This window comes from Budorcas taxicolor, chromosome 2 (assembly GCF_023091745.1).
Source record: "Budorcas taxicolor isolate Tak-1 chromosome 2, Takin1.1, whole genome shotgun sequence".
Taxonomy (NCBI): Eukaryota; Metazoa; Chordata; class Mammalia; order Artiodactyla; family Bovidae; genus Budorcas; species Budorcas taxicolor.
Window position 1 is genome coordinate 173,912,022 of NC_068911.1, and position 23,656 is coordinate 173,935,677.

A 23,656-nucleotide genomic window follows, 5' to 3' on the forward strand; every position below is an offset into this window, starting at 1 on the left:
GTGTTCCTGCCTGGAGAATCCCAGGGACGGTGGAGCCTGGTGGGCTGCCGTCTATGGGGTCACACACAGTCGGACACGACTGAAGCGACTTAGCAGCAGAAGCCAGCTTTTAGAGAGTTTAGAAGCATATGGGAGGGAAGCTCCAAGAGAGAGGGTGTATATGTGTACTTACAGCTGATTCACATTGTTCCATAGCAGAAATCAACACAACGTTGTAAAGCATTTTTCCTCCAATTTAAAAAAAATGGAAAGAAAATGATACCAAAAAAATGTAAGAAAGAAATAGAAATGGAACTTGATGATGAATACATGATAGAACAATTTAAAAAAGCATAGATGCAAGTGCTTTTCAGAGTGAGCTTTCGTTAGAAAGGTGGTTCTGTAGGGATGTCACTGAGATGATTGCCGATCTGTTTATGCTTTTCTTAGCTGCCCAGTATTAAGCATACATTAGATGTGTTGAATAACTGCATGAGTGAAAGCAAACAGGTAAGGGCCATGTGTGTAAAGCATTTAAAAATGAAAGGAACAATAACAGGCTAAAGAAGGGGTTTTTGTATTTTGTTATGGGAGATCTGGCATGTTTGAAGATGGAAGAACTATGGGGAGGAAAGAATGTACTGAACAAGATAGGACAGTTGAAGAAATAAAGGTTTAAAATTATTTCCAGAAGAAGGTAGTAAGAAATGGGCTTATTTATTAGGGTTAAGGAGCTGCTCTTTTTGGAAAAGAGGTACATTTTTTTTCTCTGAGGTATAAAGGAAGGAAGTGAAAAGAGATGTTGAGAAAAGTTTTTAAGGCCAAGAGGAAAGAATGTTAGGAAAACCAGTGACTTTTCAGGTGACCCTCTTAGAATGAGATTTCATGAACGAGCATTGAAGATTTTAAGGAAGTAACAAAATTAGAAGAGCTGTTGTGTAAGAATCTTGCTAGAGATTCAGAAGACCACCTCAGATTTTACCAGAAAGCAGTGCAAGTGAACCTGATTATTTTGAAAAGGATTAAGATACCACAGCTCCTATAGAACTTAACACCAGAAGCTTAATCTCCAACAATTTGGCATCTTTTGGATTGCTGGTATTAACTTCATTAGTGTTAGTATTAGTCGCTCAGCCATATCCAGCTCTTTGTGATCCTGTGGTCTATAGCCTGGCAGGCTCCTCTGTCCGTAGAATTCTCCAGGCAAGAATACTGGAGTGAGTAACCGTTCCCTTCTCCAGGGGAATCTTCCCGACCCAGGGATAGAACCCAGGTCTCCTGCGTTGCAGGCAGATGCTTTACTGTCTGAGTTTCAAGGGAAGCCCATTGCTTCATTCATTTCAGTTAATTTCATTTCAGTTCAGTCACTCAATTGTGTCCGACTCTTTGCGACCCCGTGGCCTGCAGCACACCAGGCTTCCCTGTCCATCACCAACTCCTGAAGCTTACTCAAACTCATGTCCATTGAGTCGGTGATGCCATCCAACCATCTCATCCTCTGTCGTCCCCTTCTCCTGCTTTCAATCTTTTCTAGCATCAGGGTCTTTTCCAGTGAGTCAGTTCTTCGCATCAAGTGGCCAAAGTATTGGAATTTCAGCTTCAGCATCAGTCCTTCCAATGAATATTCAGGACTGATTTCCTTGAGGATGGACTGGTTGGATCTCCTTGCAGTCCAAGGGACTCTCAAGAGTCTTCTCCAACACCACAGTTCAAAAGCATCAATTCTTTGGCCCTCAGCTTTCTCATAGTCCCAACTCTCACATCCAAACATGCCTACCGGAAAAACCATAGCTTTGACTAGATGGACCATTAAAAAGCAATGTCTCTGCTTTTTAATAAATGCTGTCTAGGTTGGTCATAGCTTTTCTTCCAAGGAGCAAGTTTCTTTTAATTTCATGGCTGCAGTCACCATCTGCAGTGATTTTGGAGCCCCCAAAAACAGTCTGTCTGGAAAAAAAATGTTTCTGTTGTTCCCCATCTATTTGCCATGAGGTGATGGGACCGGATGCCACGATCTTAGTTTTCTGATTGTTGAGTTTTTACTTCATTACTTCATCAGTCGGATCAATCATCAGGATATGAAATGTTGATGTAGATGAGTTTCATTAGAAAATTCATCTCATGCAAGCAGTAATTTACTCTTTAAGACTTTGTGTGTGGATTGCGAGTGTTTTAACATAAAAGGTTATTTTCCGTATTGCTGACTTGGTAGAAATTTGAATTGTCATCTAATATTAAATATTGAGAAGCTTTACGATTGTTTCATTCTAATTTAGCATTCCTGTATATTATGACTTAATCCTACTTACTATATAATTTTAACTAAGAATACAAAATCTTCAAATTATGATGAATTTTTTTCATATCTTAAAATGTAATATTCTGATAGAGAAAGGAATTCTGATGAAGAAAGATTAAAGCAGGGGAGTTTTAAGTAGTAAAGATTTTAGAGTTGAGAAAATTTGAAAGAGACCTCATTGATCTTTTATTCAGTTTTTTTTTAATTTAACTTTTATTGTAACTTTATTGAATTGGCATGTTTTTCCTATAGTGAAAGTGGAAGTGTTACTCGCTTAGTCATGTCCCACTCTTTGCGACCCCATAGGCTGTAGCCCACCAGACTTCTCTGTCCATGGAATTCCCCAGGGAAGAATACTGGAGTGGGTTGCCATTCCCTTCTCCATATTCAAGTATGGTTTTTCTAAAAAATGCAGATGTATTTCAGTGAAGATTTATATAGGCCTTTTATTCTATTTTTTGTGAGAAAAGGACAAATTTAAAAAGTTTAGAATTTAGAGTTATTACTACAAATTGTGAGCACTTACTGTTAATCAGTTTCCATTTGTCAGTATAGAATATTATTGTTCTGTGTTGATGCCCTGAAAGTCATTATAATGAAAAACTAGGATTAACTTTGTAAGATTCAACTTGCCCCAATTTTTCCTTAACCATCTTTGTGTCCCCACCCCCTAAAAAAGGCACCTAGGTTTTGTGGCTCTAAAATCAAATGCTTGTTACATTGGGATTCTAACATACAGGTTTTATTTCAGGTCTTTGTAGGTAAAATACCAAGAGATTTATACGAGGATGAATTGGTGCCCCTTTTTGAGAAGGCTGGTCCCATTTGGGATCTGCGCCTTATGATGGATCCACTGTCTGGTCAGAACAGAGGGTATGCGTTTATCACCTTCTGTGGAAAGGAAGCTGCACAGGAAGCCGTTAAACTGGTATGTGACGAACAAAACAGATGCCCATTGTCTGGCAAGTCGTTTGAGAGAAATACTTGAATTAAAAACATTTGCAGTTAACGTTGTTTCATTTACTTTAGTTTTTGTTTTGAAAGTTTTTATATTGACTGAGTTAGTATGTGTCTGGTGGCTATTTTTTCATATTATGAAAGTAAAAAATAAATGAAAATACCACAGAAGTAAGGTGATAGTCTCCCATAATTCTAAAAAGTTATTACAGCAGTTACTATCTAAAGTTTCATTTGAATATTTGGCTTTTGATCTTAGACAGAAATGTCAATTCTTGCTGTTAAACTTTAGAGTAAGATTCTTATGGGTTCTGGGGAATATAACTGGGCTCCTTGACTTTTAGGACACAATTTGGGAAATGGTTGTGAATCTCTTTTGTTTTTATCATAACCTAGTCATACAATTTATTTATTTTCTAAGTATATTCTCGTTCTTTTCTTTTTGTTTCCAAACTCTCCAGTTCTCTTTGTTTTTAATCTTTCTCTTTTACTATTACTTGATAACCAGTCTTCTAGGAATCTCCTTTCTGTAGGGCCTTTTATCCTTTGTACTTACTTCAGAGTAGTACACAAATTAAGTATGGCTTCACTCCTACTGTGTTAAGATACAGTCATCTCAGTAACTCAAAATAGCAGTATCGTTGGTTTTTGGGGATACTCTTGGCAGACAGCTGAAGGCCTCAGTCTAGTTTTAGTTCTTTTAGAATGGTAATCCTTCACCAAAGCTTTTCATTTCATCAGTTGCTTCTAAATTTGCTCTACTTCTAACTTGACCCAGATTTTTGTTTTTATTATGGACCTTTTTCCTTCCAGTTTGTTTATTTAGTACTGAGAAGTTTTTAAAGTTTTATTTCCTTGCTTCTGGCAACATATGGATGATTTTTTTTTTAATTACATATCTGTTTTGTAAACTAATAGGTAAGTAATGTTAAGGCATAAAAAGCGCAAGTTTACGTAGGAAATCATCACCATAACCATTTAAATAAAACACTTTATTCCTATGATTTAATACAATTTTGAAAGTATTATGTTTAATATGAAGTTTAAATTTTTTAAATTCTGTTTTATGTAAAAGGTGAAATTCTTCTGCGTTTCTTTGCATTGATTAAACATAGTTGTTATTCTTTACATTTTGTTGTTTTCCTGAGACTTGTCTCTATCTGATTTCATCTCCAAGGGCTCTGAATTACCAGTTTCAGGTAGTTTTCCTAAAATTCTCTGGGAAGAAATCTTGAGATTGATAATATTGAAATAAATCAGATCTTTTCAAAGATAGAGTGAATAACTTTGATTCATTTAATTTGATAGAGCAGTGAAGGTTAATGAAACCAAACTAAAACAGAGGCTGTAAAAGTTTAAAATACACATTTTATATTATGGCAAGCATGAGGGGACTTGGTGAATTCATGAAGCAGGGAGTGTTTGACCTTGAATTGTTCTGTTTTTTAGACTGAAATCAGTTGTTCTGAGTTTGGGGTGGTTGTGGGGTGTCTGGTTCTTTTCTTCCTTTCAGTGTGACAGCTATGAAATTCGCCCCGGTAAACACCTTGGAGTGTGCATTTCTGTGGCAAACAACAGGCTTTTTGTTGGATCAATTCCGAAGAATAAGACTAAAGAAAACATTCTGGAAGAATTCAGTAAAGTCACAGGTAAAACAAAAATGTATTTAGAAATTAGTTTTGGGAAATCTGTGGTATACTATAAGTGCAAAAAAAAGGAGGTGTATCTTAATCTAAGAATTCACGTATCTACTGAGTGTCTAAATTTCCTCCTGTTTTTTAGTGGTTTGGACTAAATAACTTCTCTTCTAGCCTCAAGTTCTTGGAGTGTCCTCTTCGCTTCTTTTCCTTAATTGAACCATAACTTTTGACACAACCTTTGCCCTGTAGCTCTCAAGTGAAGGCTTTCCCCCCCATCTGGTATTCAGTGTACTGTAAGGCCAAGGGGATGAGAGTGCTTCTCCTCCTCTTCCTTCTTCCTCTTACCTTGTCTGTTTCAGATTTTTCCACATTTCCAATCCGTGGAATTGATTTGAGAAGAAAATTTTAGATCACAGATATATATATATATACACACACACTTATATGTAACAAAATTTAGCAGAATCACATTTTCACTTAGCAAATATGATTTAATCATACATTTCCTATTCCATTTCATTTTTTAAAATGCTGAGGGAGATCCACTAATGGTAGCTGCATTGTAAAAGACAACTTTTAGACCATTGCTTCTTCATCCCGTATAAAAACCACTATTTCTTTACATTTTTGTTGTCCAAACACACTACAGATAAACAAACCTTTCCCCTTCCTTCAAGCTGTTATCTGTTACTCTTCTGGTTTCAGTCTTGTGTTAATTGAAGATTGCTTCTGGCTCATAGTCTTTCTCTTCTGTCCTGAATTAACTTACTGTTAGTACTTTCAACATCTATGTGGATGAATCATTCAATACCGTAATCTCCTAGTTTTAATGACTGCCACATCTCTGATCCTTTACTTCTGCTCTGCCACATCCAAATCACATTCTGGATATTGCTGCTAGAAGTAAAATCTAACTACTCTTAAGGATTTGGATAATATGTGGAACGGTGAGGGTACAGGACTAAGATCAGAGGTACATTTTAACCAGTTACTTATTTATTACTTGGCAAAAACAGTAACTTTTTAAAACTTAAGATTCAAGGATGATTTTTGGTTATGATTAGTTGTTGAGTGTTCTCTTGGATTTATATTTGGTTTTTAAGTTCTTTGGTAGTATTTTCATAAGTTTTATTAAGGTCATGTTATGTCAAACACTCTTTAAAAACATTGTAAAATAGAATGTTATATGTCAGAATACAGTAGTTGGACTTACTATGACTGTACTTTCAGGGCCCCTAAAATCAAAAGGAACATAACATATTGTCCATAGCTCCATATCTGATAATTCTGATTTAGTTGTCTAGCTAGATAATCAACAGATCATTATGAGGCTTCTTCAGTTACTTTTTGCTCTTCGGCAAGTGGATTTAGGTCTGCCTAATCGCTCAATGTGTGGTGGATGCTTTTGGCTTATATATCTGGCTGTTGGTTTAACAGAGGGTTTGGTGGACGTTATTCTCTATCATCAACCCGATGACAAAAAGAAGAATCGGGGGTTCTGCTTCCTTGAGTATGAGGATCACAAGTCAGCAGCACAAGCCAGACGCCGGCTGATGAGTGGAAAAGTGAAAGTATGGGGAAATGTAGTTACGGTTGAATGGGCTGACCCTGTGGAGGAACCAGATCCAGAAGTCATGGCTAAGGTAAATGCAGTATCTTGTGTTGGGGGTGCGGTTCTCATTTACTTTCTGTACTTAGAATATAAGCTTGAATATCTCAAATTTTACAGTAAATACAAATTGTAGCTCTTGATCTTAACGGTTTAAGCAAAAACCTGCTTTAGCACCAATTTAACAGCCTATTTTGGTATCCAGGAATTTCCATTAATCATTTCTTTTTCTGCAGATAAATGTGTAAAAAGAACTGAAATTAAATCCCTTCAATTAGGTGTTTCTATGCCTACTGAGAGTTTGATTAGTGCTTGGCACTATCAGATACAAAGATAGAAATGTTAAGAAAAGAAAAAAAGGTCTTACGGAATAAAGAGAAGTAATGTTTTGGAGATTATGAATTATAATTTTCACTGACCATACTGTGACTTTTATTACATGGCCATGAATTATATTTTATTTAGATTTAGTGTCTTTTTCCTTTTTTAATGGATCAAGTTTCCTTATAGTATTATCTCCGTGAAGAAAGGTGAAGGGTTATCATGTTTGCTCTTAGTGGCAAAATATGCATGGCAAGGCCTGTAGTGGACTTTCACTTTCTTCCTAAGCCCTATACTTTCATTGCCAGGATCTTGGCCTGGTAAAGGATGGTTCTGTGAGTCCTGGTTATCAGGCTTTCTTCTGGGTGACTCCTGGGGTTGAAGGGACATATCTGAGTTGTATTTCTGTTCGCTTTTAGTGAATTTTTGATTATTTTGGTGTATGTCTCTTGACCTCTTGGGGGCAGCAACTCTGTGGATGGCCATAAATGAATGGTTCGGTTATTCTGGACTGAAAAGTCTTTTCTGCAAGCTTCTTCAGAATCTGAGGTGACAGTCCTCACTGTTGATTAATTTGGAGGAGGGACCTGGTTTATACTAACATGACAAAAGCTTTTGTAAGCAAAAACATTTTTGGATTATGCAAGGATCCACTGAGAATGAACCAGAGAGACTCAGATGTGTTGCACACTTTTTCTATGTTCCTGGAGTAGATGGGAGTCAAGGGAAGGGGCTGGAAATCTAAAGAGCCCTGATTATTTTTGTTTATTACTAGCTTGATTTTAATTCCACTTGTTTCTTCTAATACAGTTGTGACTTTGAGCAAACTACTGAATTTGGATGTTGTCTGTTTTATTGGAGTTGGATAAATCTCTTTACAAGATCTCTTACAGCTTTGAATCTGTCTTGTAGAAACTGACTATAGCCTGTATTGCATTTTCTAAGATATTTTAAAAATAGTATTATAGATTGAGGGGGCAGTTTTTATTTTATATTAGATTGTAGTTGAGTTACAATGTTGTGTTAGTTTCAGCTGTACATACAGTTGTCTTTCTTTTTCCTATTGAGTGCTTTAAACATTATTTCAACTAGTAATTTTTATATAGGATACTTTGGTTTCATCTCAGAAAAGAAAAAAGATCTATGTTGAGCTTCAAAAAAGAAGGTAAATAAAGTAATGGAGGCCTGTCTGATGTAGAATTAGATGTCAATATGACAACGTTTAGAAAATTAAAGGGGTTAAAGATAGAGGTGGAAGATTTTTCCCCCCCTGGGATTTGTGTCTTCCCCAAATCCTCTTTACTTAGCCCTTTATCTAAGGCAACAATTTGTTTGATAGATATGTTAATTTTTTTGTCTAAATAAGTGATGTATTTCCTTAGTCCACAAGTCAAAATTATATAGAAAAGTGTAGCCAAGGAATTCCCATTCCTGCTTCTAGCTCCAGCTACTGTTTCGTCCTTGTCCCTTGTAGATATCCAGTGTTAGTGGTATCTGGTTTATCCTTATAGTGCTTAGCAAGCAAATATAATTATATATTCTTTCCTTCCCTACTTCTTACACAAATGGTTACTGGCAGCTATATTAATGAATTATGTTTGTTTTATTCACTGTCATATTTCATCTCATCTCGTATTTCAGCTCTAAGGAAGTATGCCATTATTTTATGTATTGCTAAGAAATAGTAAAATGCTGCCAATTACACTATGACAAGTGCTTGTCTGTCACATTGACTTAAATTGAATCCCTGTTTTGGAGGTATAAAATGGGGGAAAAATCTTAACAGTGTATCCTCACATTTTGTTTTTTTAATATCAGCTCTTAATTTTTTATGACTATGTACTTTTTCATTCTGTAGGTGTACCATAGTACATTCAACTAGCTGGACATTGGGTGTTTCTAATCTTTTGTTGTTATAATACTGTAATGAGTAAGCTTATATCATTTCAGTTAATATAAGTACAGACATATCTGTAGGATAGATTTGTGGGTCAAAGGGTAAATGCATCTGTGATTATTAAGATACTGGCCGTATTTTCTGTAGGAGGTGCACTTGTATCCTGCTCTCCACAGGCAGAATACAGCAGGATGTTCCTATCCTTGTTAGAAGAGGATAAGCTCAAACTTGGTTTTGCCAAATCTCGCAACAAGTGGTATCTCATAGCTGTTTTATGATTTGTTTCTCTTTACTGTACATGCTTGAATTTACATTTCTCATGCATTTAAGGACTATTTTATGTTTCTTTGTATGAACTGTATATTCATGAATTTTGCCTATCTTTCCATTCATTTGTTTTTCTGTTGATCTTTTTCTTTTATTTTGTAGAGTTTTGATATAAAAAGACAGGCTACTGTCTTTCTTGTGATGCTTTTTTTAAAAAAAATTATGGTATTTTCTACCATATGGAAATCTTTTTTTTCAGTAGTTGAATTTTTCAGTCCTTCATGTAGATTTTAAATTAACAAAGGCTTCTCCAGTGCAGTGTTACATAATTATTATCTTATTTTCTTCTAATACTTTAAACATCCCCCTTCTTTTAAATTTTCTGTCTATTTGGACTTTATCCTAGTATATGGTGTGGGGTGTGAGTCCACTTTTCATTGTTACTCAGATCAGCACTGCACTGATTAAATGATTTAAGCAATGAATTGATAGAGTTTGTTTTATCTAGTAGGACTAGTCTCTAAATTTTGTTCTTAGTTTTTCCCTGGCTACTATTGCTTGTTTATTTTTTCATATGAACTTTAGAATCATGAGCTCATCCAGTTCTTGGGTGGGGAAGGAGGGACAGAAAAACTTGTTTTGGGGGGGATTTATGAACTGTGTGGACTTCCCTGTTGGCTCAGATGGTAAAGCAAGTGTCTGTCTACAATGTGAGAGACCTGGGTTCGATCCCTAGGTTGGGAAGATTCCCTGGAGAAGGAAATGGCAACCCACTCCAGTACTCTTGCCTTGAAAATCCCATGGACTGAGGAACTTGGTACAGGCTACTATCCATGGGGTTGCAAAGAGGCGGGCACGACTGAGCGACTTCACTTCACTATGAACTGTGTTGGGCTTGCCAGGTGGCTCAGAGGTAAAGAATCCACCTGCCAGTGCAGGAGACCTGGGTTCGATCCCTGGGTCAGGAGTATCCCTTGGAGAAGGAAATGGCAACCCACTCCAGTCTTCTTGCCTGGGAAATCCCATGGACAGGGGAATCTGGTGGGCTTCAGTCCACAGGATCACAAGAGTTGGACAAGACTTAACAGCTAAACAACAACAAAGGGACCCTATTAAATTAGTAAAGTAACTTAGTAATAATTTTATTTTGGTCCCTTGAAAGTCCTGTTCACAGTATAAGCACTGTAGTGACATGGCAGGAAAAGAAACCGATAATTTATATAAATTGGTAACAGTTATTTTCTCAGTTTTCATACCTTCTGTTATAGCACCTTTAGCACTTAATTGTTTTTGAGAAAAATGCCTATGCCATGAAAATAGGAAGAAATACTTTACTATAGGACTTCAGCTAAAATTAAGTAGCCAATGCCAGTTTTGTATGTTTGTTATATTAGGTGAAAGTTTTATTTGTGAGAAACTTGGCTACTACAGTGACAGAAGAAATATTGGAAAAGTCATTTTCTGAATTTGGAAAACTTGAAAGAGTGAAGAAGTTGAAAGATTATGCATTTGTTCATTTCGAAGACAGAGGAGCAGCTGTTAAGGTAGAAATTTTGATATTTTGTTTCTTGATATGTGAATTTTGTTGTTGAAACTTGCTAAAACACATAAAGTGACTTTATAAACAAATGAAATTGGTTTTCAGCTTTTACCGAACTCTGGAGCTTTCTTTTAATAATCTCTGTGAAGTGGTAGTAATGTAACAGGTAAGACTGTATTTCAAAGCCTGATTATTACTAACTGAGTTTGTGACCTCAGGCAAGTTACTTTTAATCTCTGTATTATTTTGTAAGCCTAAGCTTTGATAGCATGATACCTTGAAAATGTTATAAGGAATAGTAATTAGCTTCCATAAATACCAAAATGATAGTGAATACATTGTAACTACTTTAGTTGCTTGTTTGAGAACCTATGAATGGAGCTAAGTAGGTACATGGCTCCATATCCAGTACAGTGTAATTCAGTAGGTGTGTTCTGAGGGAATGGTTAGTTAGTTTTCCATAGTCTTGCCTGCCTTTGGTCATTTTAGAATCCTCACAGTATTTTTTTTTTTTGCCTGTTTCAGTAGTTATTAGAAATATTTCTTGCATATAATAGTTAATTTGCTGCTGATGATAGTATTTGAAAAGTATGAAAAACAATATTTTCATATAGCGTCTAGAACGTATAACCTGAGTACTCTGCTGCTTTCCGTTGATCAATACCATTTTTCCGTTGATCAATACCATTTTTAATGGCTGAAATTTTCAGTTTCTTCCTCTTGTCCCTCCCTTCTGAAGAAGAGGTTGGGGGAGGGGCTGACAAAAGAAAAGACAGGGCAAAAATACAAGATTTTTTTATATAATTGGGGAGATAGATCTAAAACCCTTGGTGACATCAGGCCTGGTTCTTTTTTTGTGTGTTTTGTCAGAAAAGTGGCCCCACCCTCTAATTAGGGCAGTTTTTGTTTCCTGACCAGGGTACTGCTTTAAAATGTGCCTTATAGAATCTTTGACTAGTATAATTTATTGGTTTGCTTTTTGATGGAAGCTAATTACTGAGACAGTATTGCTTATAAAATTCATAGCTTAGTACAGAACTTGTTTGGCTTCTGAATTGCGAGTGATAGGAAGGACAGATAACTAATAAATTTATACTTTTCTAAATATTTGTTTTGATTTACTTGGTATTAAATAAACTGATTGTTCATAATTGAAAATAATTTTCAGGGGTGGTTTGCCAAAGTGATTTCTGAAATTGTAAGATTTCAAGCTCAGAAGATGGCCAGAGGAAAGAGTATAGACAGATGCTCTGTTCTTTTGTTTATGCCAGGAAGCTTTTACAGATTCATTTAATTGCTTTAGTTGAAGCAGCCAAAAGCTTAGGTGGTAAAGGGGAAAAAAGTCGGTAAGAGGAAGATACGGATTTAATCTTTTGTCTGGATACTTGTAAATCACTAAAATGTTCTTTACGGTTAGAGCATTTCATTATGTATGTCCAGAGAGGGAAAGGTTGTATTGGAAAACAGAAAAACTGGTGAGGAGGTGATACTTGGTTACCGAGTTACCTGAACCTTGAAGTATGGCAGAAGTTATTAGGTGGAATGATATAAATAAAAAACTAGAGCCCGGAATACTTTTGATTACTGCTTTCCAGATGAGTACTTGAGTTTTAATTAGTTCAAGCCTTTGCTGGGTTCTGTGCTTTTAACCATTCAGGTAAAGTATATACCAGGTTAAACATTGTTGGGGTGGGGAAGATGCTTTTTTCCTTTTTTTGGTGAGTATCTTGTTGAATGTCACTGATAGTCTCATTTACATTTCAAATTCTTGACATTTTTATGAAAGAACAGTTTAAGACCTACAGCCTGAATGCCATGTTTGTTTAAAAATTTTAATCCTGAAAAGATTGTTAATACTGGCATGTCCTCCAAATGAGAATTTGCTGTTTGTTTTGGCCTTAGCTTGGAGGAATTAGTTACTTGCAATTAAGGAGCAGCAACAAGCAGCTCTCTGCTTTATCTTTTTAAATATAATAATAGGATATCAGTTTTATTCTCAGTGTAACTTACACATAAAGTAAGGTTGAGGGGAATAAGTATTTTGTGTATTTTTAAAAATTTGGTGGCTATATTCTTCTTGGAAATTAAAACAGTTGTGAATTAAATTGTTTATCAGGTGTATTAAATGGTACAGACAATGTTATATTTAAGGTACTGTTACTTGTAAAATAAATTTGTTTCTAATTTTGCATAGGCCATGGATGAAATGAATGGCAAAGAAATAGAAGGAGAAGAAATTGAAATAGTCTTAGCCAAGCCACCAGACAAGAAAAGGAAAGAGCGCCAAGCAGCTAGACAGGCCTCCAGGAGTACTGCGTGAGTCTGCATTTAGTAAATATATCACAGATCCGGTAGTTTAAAAAGTTAAGAAGAATCTTGAAGCAAACTAACTTGTTTTTTCTTTTCTCCCTTCCCTCCATTGCTAGGTATGAAGATTATTACTATCACCCTCCTCCGCGCATGCCACCTCCAATTAGAGGTCGGGGTCGTGGTGGGGGGAGAGGTGGATATGGCTACCCTCCAGATTACTATGGCTATGAAGATTACTATGATGATTACTATGGTTATGATTATCACGACTATCGTGGAGGCTATGAAGATCCCTACTACGGCTATGATGATGGCTATGCAGTAAGAGGAAGAGGAGGAGGAAGGGGAGGGCGAGGTGCTCCACCACCACCAAGGGGGCGGGGAGCACCACCTCCAAGAGGTAGAGCTGGCTACTCACAGAGGGGGGCACCTTTGGGACCACCAAGAGGCTCTAGGGGTGGCAGAGGGGGTCCTGCACAACAGCAGAGAGGCCGTGGTTCCCGTGGATCTCGGGGCAACCGTGGGGGCAATGTAGGAGGCAAGAGAAAGGCAGACGGGTACAACCAACCTGACTCCAAGCGCCGTCAGACCAACAACCAACAGAACTGGGGTTCCCAACCCATCGCTCAACAGCCGCTTCAGCAAGGTGGTGACTATTCTGGTAACTATGGTTACAATAATGACAACCAGGAATTTTATCAGGATACTTATGGGCAACAGTGGAAATAGACAAGTGAGGGCTTGAAAATGATATTGACAAGATACGATTGGCTCTAGATCTACATCCTTCAAAAAAATTGGCTTATCTGTTTCATCTTTAAGTAGCAATTTGCTGCCATTTGTATTTGGCTGAAGAAATCACTATTGTGTATATACTCAAGTCTTTTTATTTTTTCCTCTTTTCATAAATGCTCTTGGACATTATTGGGCTTGCAGAGTTCCCTTATTCTGGGAGTTACAATGCTTTTATCGTTTCAGGCTTCATTTTAGCTTCAAAACAAGCTGAGCACACTGTTAAAATCATGATTTTGCAGAACCTTTGGTTTTGGACAGTTTCATTTTTTGGATTTGGGACAGCTTACATAGGGGTATGGAGTATGCTGTAAATAAAAATACAAGCTAGTGCTTTGTCTTAGTAGTTTGAAGAAATTAAAAGCAAACAAATTTAAGTTTTCTTGTATTAAAAATAACCTATGATTGTATGTTTTGCATTCCTAGAAGTAGGTCAACTGTGTTTTTAAATTGTTATAACTTCACACCTTTTTGAAACCTGCCCTACAAAATTTGTTTGGCTTAAACGTCAAAGCCGTGACAATTTGTTCTTTGATGTGATTGTATTTCCAATTTCTTGTTCATGTAAGATTTCAATAAAACTCAAAAATCTATTCAAAACATTACCTATTTCAAATTCAATTGTGTCCTAAAACATTATTTTATTCGTAATCCTTGCAAGGAATATTGTTTTCAAACTATAACTGCCTATGTGAGTGATCAAATTCATGCAAAATTTCTTGTCTATTCTAATATGTATCGTGGATACCAGACTGAGGATTAGTCTAAATTCTAATATTTATTCCAAATAGTACTTCATTGATTGATGTTCTTTCATAGTAATCTAATTTGGCAATTTTATCCTTTATTTTTATAAAAACAAGCTCAGGCTTTTGAACATTCTTGCAGGCATTGGATAATTTGCATTAAATAAAATGGGGTTGGGGAAGCAGACTGCAATTTATTTTGACCCACATTCTTTCTATAAAGGATAATTTGTTGTCTGAAGACCTTATTTGCTGGAGTGAATGTACATAGCAGGAAAAAATGTTATTACTGTGGCGTCAATTGCTCTGCGGACTAAACTTCATGTAAACTTTAAGTATACATGATTGTGACTACCACTTCAGTTACTAATTAGGAATATAATTTCCTATTCCTATGTAAATTTGCTTTGAGAAACACTCAGGCCTTGTAAGAGAGGCTAACAAATATCCAGTAGTCCTACTTCTGACTTCCTATTAATACCTCTTATTTTTATTTATTTATTTATTTATTTTACTGCTCAAATGGCTAAAAATTTTGTTGGCCAAATCATAACATCTATTTCCATTTCCTTAGAAATTCTCCCTTTATCGTAAGAACTTTCTTTTTTTTTTTTTTTTTTTGCTTGAGAATAAGAGGAACTAAAGAATCTAAACAGCGCAGAAAAGTCTGGATCACTTTCAAATAATTCAATAAAAATTTTCCCTTCCATTTTATTCTTAGGCGGATCTAAAATGTTTTTAAATTATAAAAATAAGCCATTGGAAAAGAATTAAAATGGGCACACCTTTATTTTGTGTTTTGTTCCTGTTTGGTGTCTTTTAGGAGTGGTATCAGATTTCAAAATTATAAGCTATCTAATTCCTTGAGAGCTCAGTCAGAGCATATTTTGGTTTTCATGACTTCTCTTTTGACTTTGAGGAGAAAAATGAGTATTTGCTGATGAAAGTCAGTATATCATTTCTTTTAAAAAATACACTTATTACATAGTTCAGTAAGTTAACAGGCCTCGTTAATATTCCTTTTATGTTTTTGGAAACCAATAGAGGAATTATATATAATTCCTGTATATAACAGATTGACATTAACATGGGTATCTATTTGATAAAGCTTGGATCCACTTGTTTTTCTTATGCCCATGTATGCAGGTATAGACACCAAACATTCTTTAAATGCTGTCTTTTCAACTTTGAAAATACAATTTGAAGCTCTAACTATAAATTAAGTAAAACCCATGATTTTTCTTGGAAAGAAGAGAGGCTGTAGAAATAAAATTTGAATTATTTGTATTTCTTTGATGTTACCAGCGAACAAGTTCTTATGAACAAAGTTAGGAATGGGAATAGAAGTAATTCTGAAAAAGTAATTTATGAGCTTCCCCCACCCATCCTAAAATGTAAATCTGGCAAAAACATATGGATCAAACCTAGGTTCCATGTCAAAATCTTTTTCTTTAATTGCAAATTATATTTTACTCTCACCAATTAAAAATATACCTATAAAGGTATCCCTCTAATAGCACTTTATAGGTTTTTTTGTGGCTATTTTACAGACAAACAAAACTTTATAAACATTCAGCCTACCCTGGAGCTTTTCCCCTACTGATGTAAGCTATTGTAAGCTATTGCTGTAAGCAGCATTCCAAGAAAATAGATTCAGAGCTTAACTACTCACAGAAGTAAATCTAACAGTCTAATAAACCTGAAAAATGTCACCTGAAGAGGCTTTTATTCTAGATTGGCATTAGGTTTTTCTTAACTAGGCGCATATTATGAGTTCTAGGAAATCTGATTTCCTACTCTCCTGCCATCTTTTTTGTTCTCCCACCTAATTCATTTGTTTTTATTTCTGAGCCTGCTACAGTAACATGTGTGCTGGGAAATACTTTTACTTTATATTGAGGATGACCTCTTCTTCGTAGGTACTCTCCGGAGAATGATATAAATATGCCCCTTCCCCATAGTGAAATCCTAATTTTTATTTGATCACTCATTTATAGCAGTTGCTTAAATGTACGTATTTATATGATGGTGTTTTGATTTTTTTAAAGCAAAAAAGTTTTAATTAGCCAGATTTCTAATAATTTCAAGTTTATTTGATCAATTGATGTAGAAATTGAGTTACTATGGTTCTGTAGCTAATATTTTTTTAAAGATTTCAGCATAATTGTTTTTCAGTTTTTCTAGTTACTGGGGTTATTCTGCATAAGAAAGCCCAATGCTTTCTGTTAGATCATTTTTCTCATTTGGCTTTGAAATCTGACTTAGGTGAACCCTCTTTTTAAAAAGGTCAGCATACATCAAAATATATTTATTAAATTCCAAAAGAGAAGGGACATTAAATTCCATTCCTAGCATAAAGCCATATAATATTCTTGAAACTCATTGCATCATTTGCCTCCTGCCCATTTGGATAATCATACCTATGTTTTATTAATTGTGTATTATTTGTAAAACCAAACCCTTCCAGTAAATACTTGCTATAAGGCTATCAATTGTCAATTTAAAAGACTTCTAAATATGTTAGTTTACCATTTTGATTTTTCCAAAGAGATTTTATTATACTGAACTATCCAGTATTCTTAAAACCAACCGGAGTATGTAGAAGAATTGTTAATGTTAGTGTTGTCCTTTATTATGTGAAGCCTCTTAAGTGAGCGTCTAAGAAAAAGCCTTATAGAAAGAGTGCACTGGATTTATAAGTGTGTTTATGTTTTTCTAAGAATGGGAGCTTCTGTTAACTTAGTTGTTCTGAGTAAGACCATGGATTTGGGTGACTGACTAGAGAATCCAGAATGACAAGTTCATTGACCAGGCATTTTTACTTTTGCATTAGAAGTTTGTTGATTAGTTTTTATTTTTGAAATGCAAATACTGAGCTTTAAAAATATTGTTTATTTAATGTATTGGTCAGTAATTTAAATATTTAATTGAGAGTGATCATTATTAATCATTTTAGGAAAGTTTTTTTTTCTTTCACCTATATACACGTATATATATTTTTTAATTTAGAGGTTACCAGAAGCTCTGGGTTTTTTGTTTTGTTTTGTTTCTGTTTTTTAATCATTTTCAGATGTTATCCAGAAATCTGCAAGTGTACTTTTCCTGTTTTAACTCCTTCCTTTTATCACCTGACTATCAGGGAAGCGAGGTTGAGGCTGCCCTGACCTGACATGTCATGATGTCGACTTGCTAGGTGGGGTTCGCTGGGGACGATAACCAGTGGAATTGTTGGTAAGAACTTTTTTTTCCTATTTTTTTTTTTTTTTTAATCAGTAGTGGGGCATTAAGTGTGGGAGAATGCCCATGTTCTATAAGTGGGCATTTATGTCAGCCTTGTAGAAGAATAAGACTTTAACACAAGATAATTCTGTTCATAGTAGGAACATATAAACAAAAAAAGTATTTCATACCCTTTATTCTCAAATTCTTAGATTAGCAGGAAAGGCCTGCAAGTTTGAAGTAAGTAATGAAATACTCAGGGTATATTATAAGTGGTCAAGATAGACTAAATCTCTTGGAGAAACAGTAAATTTGCTTTATTTTATGTGATTTTTAGTCCCTCTAATATCTTTAGTATATTTACACATTATTGGATAGATTAGCATATAATACATCTTAAAAGTTTTAGCAGTTTGACAAGAGTGGGCTCAGTTTACAGATACATTTGATAGGATGACTTTAGGTCAAGAGGAAATTATGTAGCTGAAATATTAGGACCTTTTTATATAGGAGAAACAGAAATCTAAGTCTGTCAACTTGTATTTTGTCTAAACCCCAGGAGAGCTGATGAGATAAGTAGATACTGATAGAATTAGTCAATTTTTAGGTCATTACTGAAGAGCAAAACCTCATACTCAGGGGATTCCATGATGGTACAGTATAAGTTGAGGGAATTAATAATCAGGCATTTCTGATTACCACATAAAAAATAATTGTAAGCACTGGTTAAAAGTAATTATGAATTTTTATATCTAGCACCTCCTCAGTATTCTTATGCCTTCTTTGTTGGTTGGGTATATCAGTCTAGAAAGACTCTCCTAGGTAATAAACATGGACTAGTCAGTGTCATGAATATTAACCTGTATCTGTGAGCTTGCTGTAGACCAGAGGTATATGACCGCCATGAGATTATACTTTAAGAACTGCAGTGACTGCATCATTGTATTAAATGTTTCTTTTCTGACACATTTTATGCATGTATCAGTGACAGAACAGATTGGAGTGTAGAACTTTTAGATTGTACTTACTAATGTGTCATCCTAGGGAAGTTTTATAATTAGCAATAGGAACACTCTAGGAGTGCTGAAAGTTGATGTAAGTTAAGGAAAATGCAGTGCAAACTTGTTGGCTTTTATACACTAACAGTAAAATACATTTCATGGGACTGAAAAGAAGGAGGCATTATGGGGGGAAACTTAAATTTCTCAAATATAAAAAAGGGCTTTCAGTTTCTGTAGTGACTTTGTCAGGATCCCATTGCTTATCTTGATGTCTCATTTTTGATGGCTGGACAAAGGCGACTTCTCTAGCCTGTTTAGTAACATAGATAGAAATGTACTTCAATGAGTTCTGTTATGATGTGTAGTATGTTATAAGGCTATTTCTATAATTGAGTTGAAAGCTCCTGCAAACATTACATTGCTGATAGCATACAGTAATATGAGAATATTGAAATAGGTACATTTGCAAGACCATTTAATCAATAGTTTAATAAAAATCATGCTTTTGGTACAGTGTTCAGGTACTATAACTGTGTTGGAATATTTGTACAATGTTAAATATTTTTAATAAAATCTAACATGTTCAAAGTGTTGTGTTGGTGATTTTGGGTGGGGTGCGGTGGGTTCAATTGTGCAACAAAGATTCAGTAGTACTGTAATGGAGACTTTTGTAGTCAAATGGAGTTCTTTTCCTCACATTTAGTACTAGATATTGGGTACCTGTCCACGTGAAGGTAGTGAAGGATTGGGATAGTACAAATAAAAGTACTGAATTCCAGTGGCTTATTACAGTATCAGGAAGTAGCTTTACTTGGGTTAGAACTGGGTTTCCTGGTGTCAGATGGAATTGTTGTCTTTGGCATAACAGGCTACCTATAAAGCTTCTATGATGAAATTCTGGCATATTCACATTGGAAATGATCCTGGAAAACGTACAGAGGTGAGCAAAGGGAAACACTTGTACAGTGCTCTGAGTAAGCATTTTATTCTCCAATGTCCTTGACCCCTTGACATGGCATGTCTGCAAGTGAAGGGAAGGTGAGGGGATATTTGAGGAAGGCTATGTTGGAGGGTTTAGGTGCACCACTGGGGAATGTCTCTAGTGTATACGAAACATATCAAGAGCTCTATTTCTTAAACTTGATAAGGGTTTCTATTGTACTGATCCCACTCTCTTGAAGATAGCCCCAATCTAGTCATTTTTCTTGTGACTTGTCTTCCTTGAAGGCATACTTAATTCTTTACTAGTCAGAAAGGTAGAAGTTCCGCAAGTAAGAGTGGAAATTTGCTTGAAATAAAAGTTCGTTCCTCTGAATACTGTACTGTTAATAACAGGGTTTAGAAGGGAAGTGACCTGATTTGTAAACAAATCAAGTAAGAAACCATTCAGAGGAGAAGTAATACATTCTACCCTCTTTTAATGAAGATTGTTAAATAAACATGAGCTACGGGCAAGAAGTAATGTACCCTGTTTCAAGAAAGACAGTTCTTTGGTCAGTATTTTCCAGGAAGATTTTACTGTCTTTGATTTCCCCCAAATCAAAAAATCACTGAGACAGTAAGGAATATTGTGACAGCAAAAGTATCTAAACTTGGGCACCTTTAAGTGTTGGCAGAGCTGGGGCTGGAGGGTGGCTTGGGGTGGGGGTGATGCAGCTCACTGGTTTGTGGTGTATTTTTTCCAGGAATAAAAAGGTGGTTTGACGATCATTTTAAGCTTAGACTCTATTGGTGTCTTTTTTCTCTACCTAAAGCCCTGAATTTACTAGTTTATTTTTAGAAATAAGATTTTTATTAAGTATTTTCTTGTGGGGTATATTTTATTCACATAGGGGATTATCTTCCTATTGATGTGAAAGAAATATCAGTTCTTTTTTGACTTGGAAATTATGACTGAAATCCCAATCCTGCATTGCAGGCGTATTCTTTACCAGCTAAGCCACAAGGGAAGCCCCCCAAACACTTTAAATACACTGCTGCATGGGTGCTAAGTAGGTTCAATCATGTCCAGTTCTTCGCAACCCTATGAACCGTAGCCCTCCAGGCTCCTCTGTCCACGGGGACTGTCCAGACTAGAATACTGGAGTGGGTTAGCCCTTCTCCAGGAGATCTTTCCGACCCAGAGATCCAACCTGAGTCTCTCAGGGCTCCTGCGTTGGCAAGGAGATTCTTTACCACTGGAGTCTGCCTAGAAAACTCCCATATTTTACTCACATAAGGGAATATCTTCCTATTGATGTGAAAGAAATCACAGTGCTATTTATTTAGACTTGGAATTTATGACTGAAATCACAATCATTTATAGACATTTCCTCAAAAAACTTACAAGCAGGACTACTGTTCTGTTCCGTTACTAAAATCCCCCAAGGGTAAATTTTAGGCCTAGCTGTCCATTTTTTAAGAGGACAAGAGGTTAAATTAGTCATAAAGTTGTACAACTTGGTTGTGCCTTTTAAAATAACGTGAGGTTTGATGACTTAAAAATTTTCTCTACAGGATTAAAGATGAGGATCAGTAGTTCAGTAACATTGGTAAAAGAGCTCTGCCTTAGTCAGACATGTAGAGAGAAAGATACTTCCTTCAGTAGGAAAATACTGCATTATTAAAGGTCTCATATACTGAGCAATTTTTAGTCGAATTGGCAACAGATATTCCTGTGTGCGTGTTCTTGGGATATTAATTTCGTGCTTTGGCCAGGAATTCTTTAAATCTGCAAATTTCCGTTACCTGGGTTTTTAAGTAGGTTAAGCAGAGGTTAATATATTTTAAAAGGCCATTACTGTTTACCACCTAAATCACTATTTTGAAAATTTTGTGGGTGAAAAACATTATCCAGACAAATCTTGATAAGCGATGATAATCTCTTTATTATTTGAATGAATGATTCAAATAATGATTGATTATAATGGTGTATGTTTATATACCATCATTCAAGTACCTCAGTTGCAGTGGTCATAATAACTTCGGCATACTTTTTGGTTAGGTGGTGTATGTTTCAGTTCAGTCGCTCAGTCGTGTCCAGCTCTTTGCGACCCAATGAATTGCAGCACGCCAGGCCTCCCTGTCCATCACCAACTCCCGGAGTTCACCCAGACTCAGGTCCATCGAGTCAGTGATGCCATCCAGCCATCTCATCCTCTGTCGTCCCCTTCTCCTGCCCACAATCCCTCCCAGCATCAGTCTTTTCCAAACTTCAGCATTTGCTTATAATATTGAAACTTTTCTTTCCATGCTTCCCATGAAGAAGTATAACCTTAATAGATTAATAATACTTAAGTATAATCTCTGTAGAGTTGGTGTGGAAAATAGTTTGGTCTATTTGAATTTAAATACAACCAGCAATATTGTTACTGAAATGTCTTTTTAAATCGTGAAGATAAGTTTGCTTGTTAGTTGTAATATCATTTTTACTTGAGTTTTCAAATGTGGGGAAGATTATAAATGAGACCATTTGTTTCATTTATCAGAGTAATTTTGAAAGACCTTCTGGTGATGATTTTAACTTTTTAGTTAAACTGTTTAGGTCACAGTTTCACCATTCATCAGTGTTTCTCAAAATTTAATGTGGATAGGAATCCCTGGGTATTTTTTAAAAATACAGATTCTGACTCAGTAATTTGAGATGGAGCAAGAGACTTCTAACGTGCTTCTCGGTGACGCCAGTGTCCCTAAATACACCCAAATACATAGCAAGGTCGTAAGTCATTTTACATTTGGGTTGGGGGTGTTAGAGAGTAGACCTTAGTAGGAAAAGATAGCAACAGAAGATGTTTATAATGACTTACAGACTAGTTGGTCTCAGTGGATCTAGTTGGAGATTAAAAATATTTAACAGTCAACCACAAATGTTAATAGTGTTTAGGATCCCAAGGAAAGGTTAGTAGCTTAGTTTGCAAGAAAATGAAATGAGTTTAGGAAATCAGGCATGAGTAGTTTTAGGGAATTGATGGACGATAATAAGGAAAAAGCAAAAAAAGGCTAAGTCTCTGAGGAAGTGTCATGGCATGTTTATTTAGGAATTAGATCAGAAAACAGTTACAAGTCATAAAAGATAAAAATAACTTCTGAAAGCTCAGAAAGGAAAGGCTAACAGGTCACAAAGAACACCCATTTGGTGGTGGTATTTTTTTTTAAAATTTCTGACTTTTAAAAGTTAACATTCATTAATCAGATCAAAGTAAACTTTTGCTGATGAAAAATTAAAGCTGATTAAGGGAGAAAATCATTACAGATGACTTGAAAAATAATTTATTTTTCAAATGGATTAAGATCAACAGATGGGAAATTCAAAGAGAAATGACAGGTGTATCCTTTTTTAGATAGAGACTTGGAGGTGGTAGTCCTTGAAAACTCATAACATATCTTTCTTTGAACTCCAGACCTTTATTTTTAAAATGAAAATATTATAGATGAAGTATGGAAAAGAATATTCTGCTGTTTCTTTTTTGCCAAGCATGTCTTTATGGTAGGTTAATTATAAGCTACTAACATGGTATACCTTGTTACCAGGCATTGTGCTAATGAATCACTTTGTGTATCATGTAATCAACAACCCTAAAAGGTAGGCGATATTGTCCCTACTTTACCTATGAGGAACTCCGAGACTAAGTATATTTTATGGATAGCTGGTGGTCACTACCTGTAAAGTGGCAAAGCCAGGATTTAAACCCTGTTCTGCCTGAAATCCGAGTGTGCACTAGGTTAGGAATAGTCCTAATAATGTCAGGTTAGACTTAAATGTTTAGTTCTGTGTTTACTTTATAGGTCTTTAACCTGTGCCTAAAATGAAACCAACCTAATTTGAATTCAAAGTAGCATTGATACTTGAACAACACGGGTTAGGGCACCAACCCTCCTTGTAGTGGAAAATTCACTTATACACGATTCCTCCATATATGCCCATTCCGTGTTCTCGGATTCAACCAACCACAGGTCATATAGTACTGTCTAGTATTTACTACTGAAAAAAAATTAACGTGTAAGTACACCAGTGCAGTTCAAATGTGTGTGGGTTCAATGGTCAACTGTAATTTTGTTCTAGATTGAAATAGATTACCAGTATTTTGTGTGTGAGTGATA

At 35.6% G+C, this 23,656-nt stretch overlaps 1 protein-coding gene across 3 annotated transcripts in view; it reads left to right on the plus strand.

The window, feature by feature from the left end:
- Positions 1-14,200, plus strand: part of HNRNPR (heterogeneous nuclear ribonucleoprotein R) — a 33,259-nt gene extending 19,059 nt beyond the window's left edge. For all 3 annotated transcript variants that reach the window (XM_052635735.1, XM_052635737.1, XM_052635736.1), the window contains 6 exons: positions 3,030-3,206; positions 4,749-4,884; positions 6,313-6,518; positions 10,364-10,513; positions 12,704-12,825; positions 12,936-14,200. In XM_052635735.1, coding sequence (XP_052491695.1) covers positions 3,030-3,206; positions 4,749-4,884; positions 6,313-6,518; positions 10,364-10,513; positions 12,704-12,825; positions 12,936-13,548 — 1,404 coding nt within the window. In that variant the 3' untranslated portion in view covers positions 13,549-14,200. The remainder of the gene's footprint in view (positions 1-3,029; positions 3,207-4,748; positions 4,885-6,312; positions 6,519-10,363; positions 10,514-12,703; positions 12,826-12,935) is intronic.
- The last annotated feature ends 9,456 nt before the right edge of the window (positions 14,201-23,656 follow it).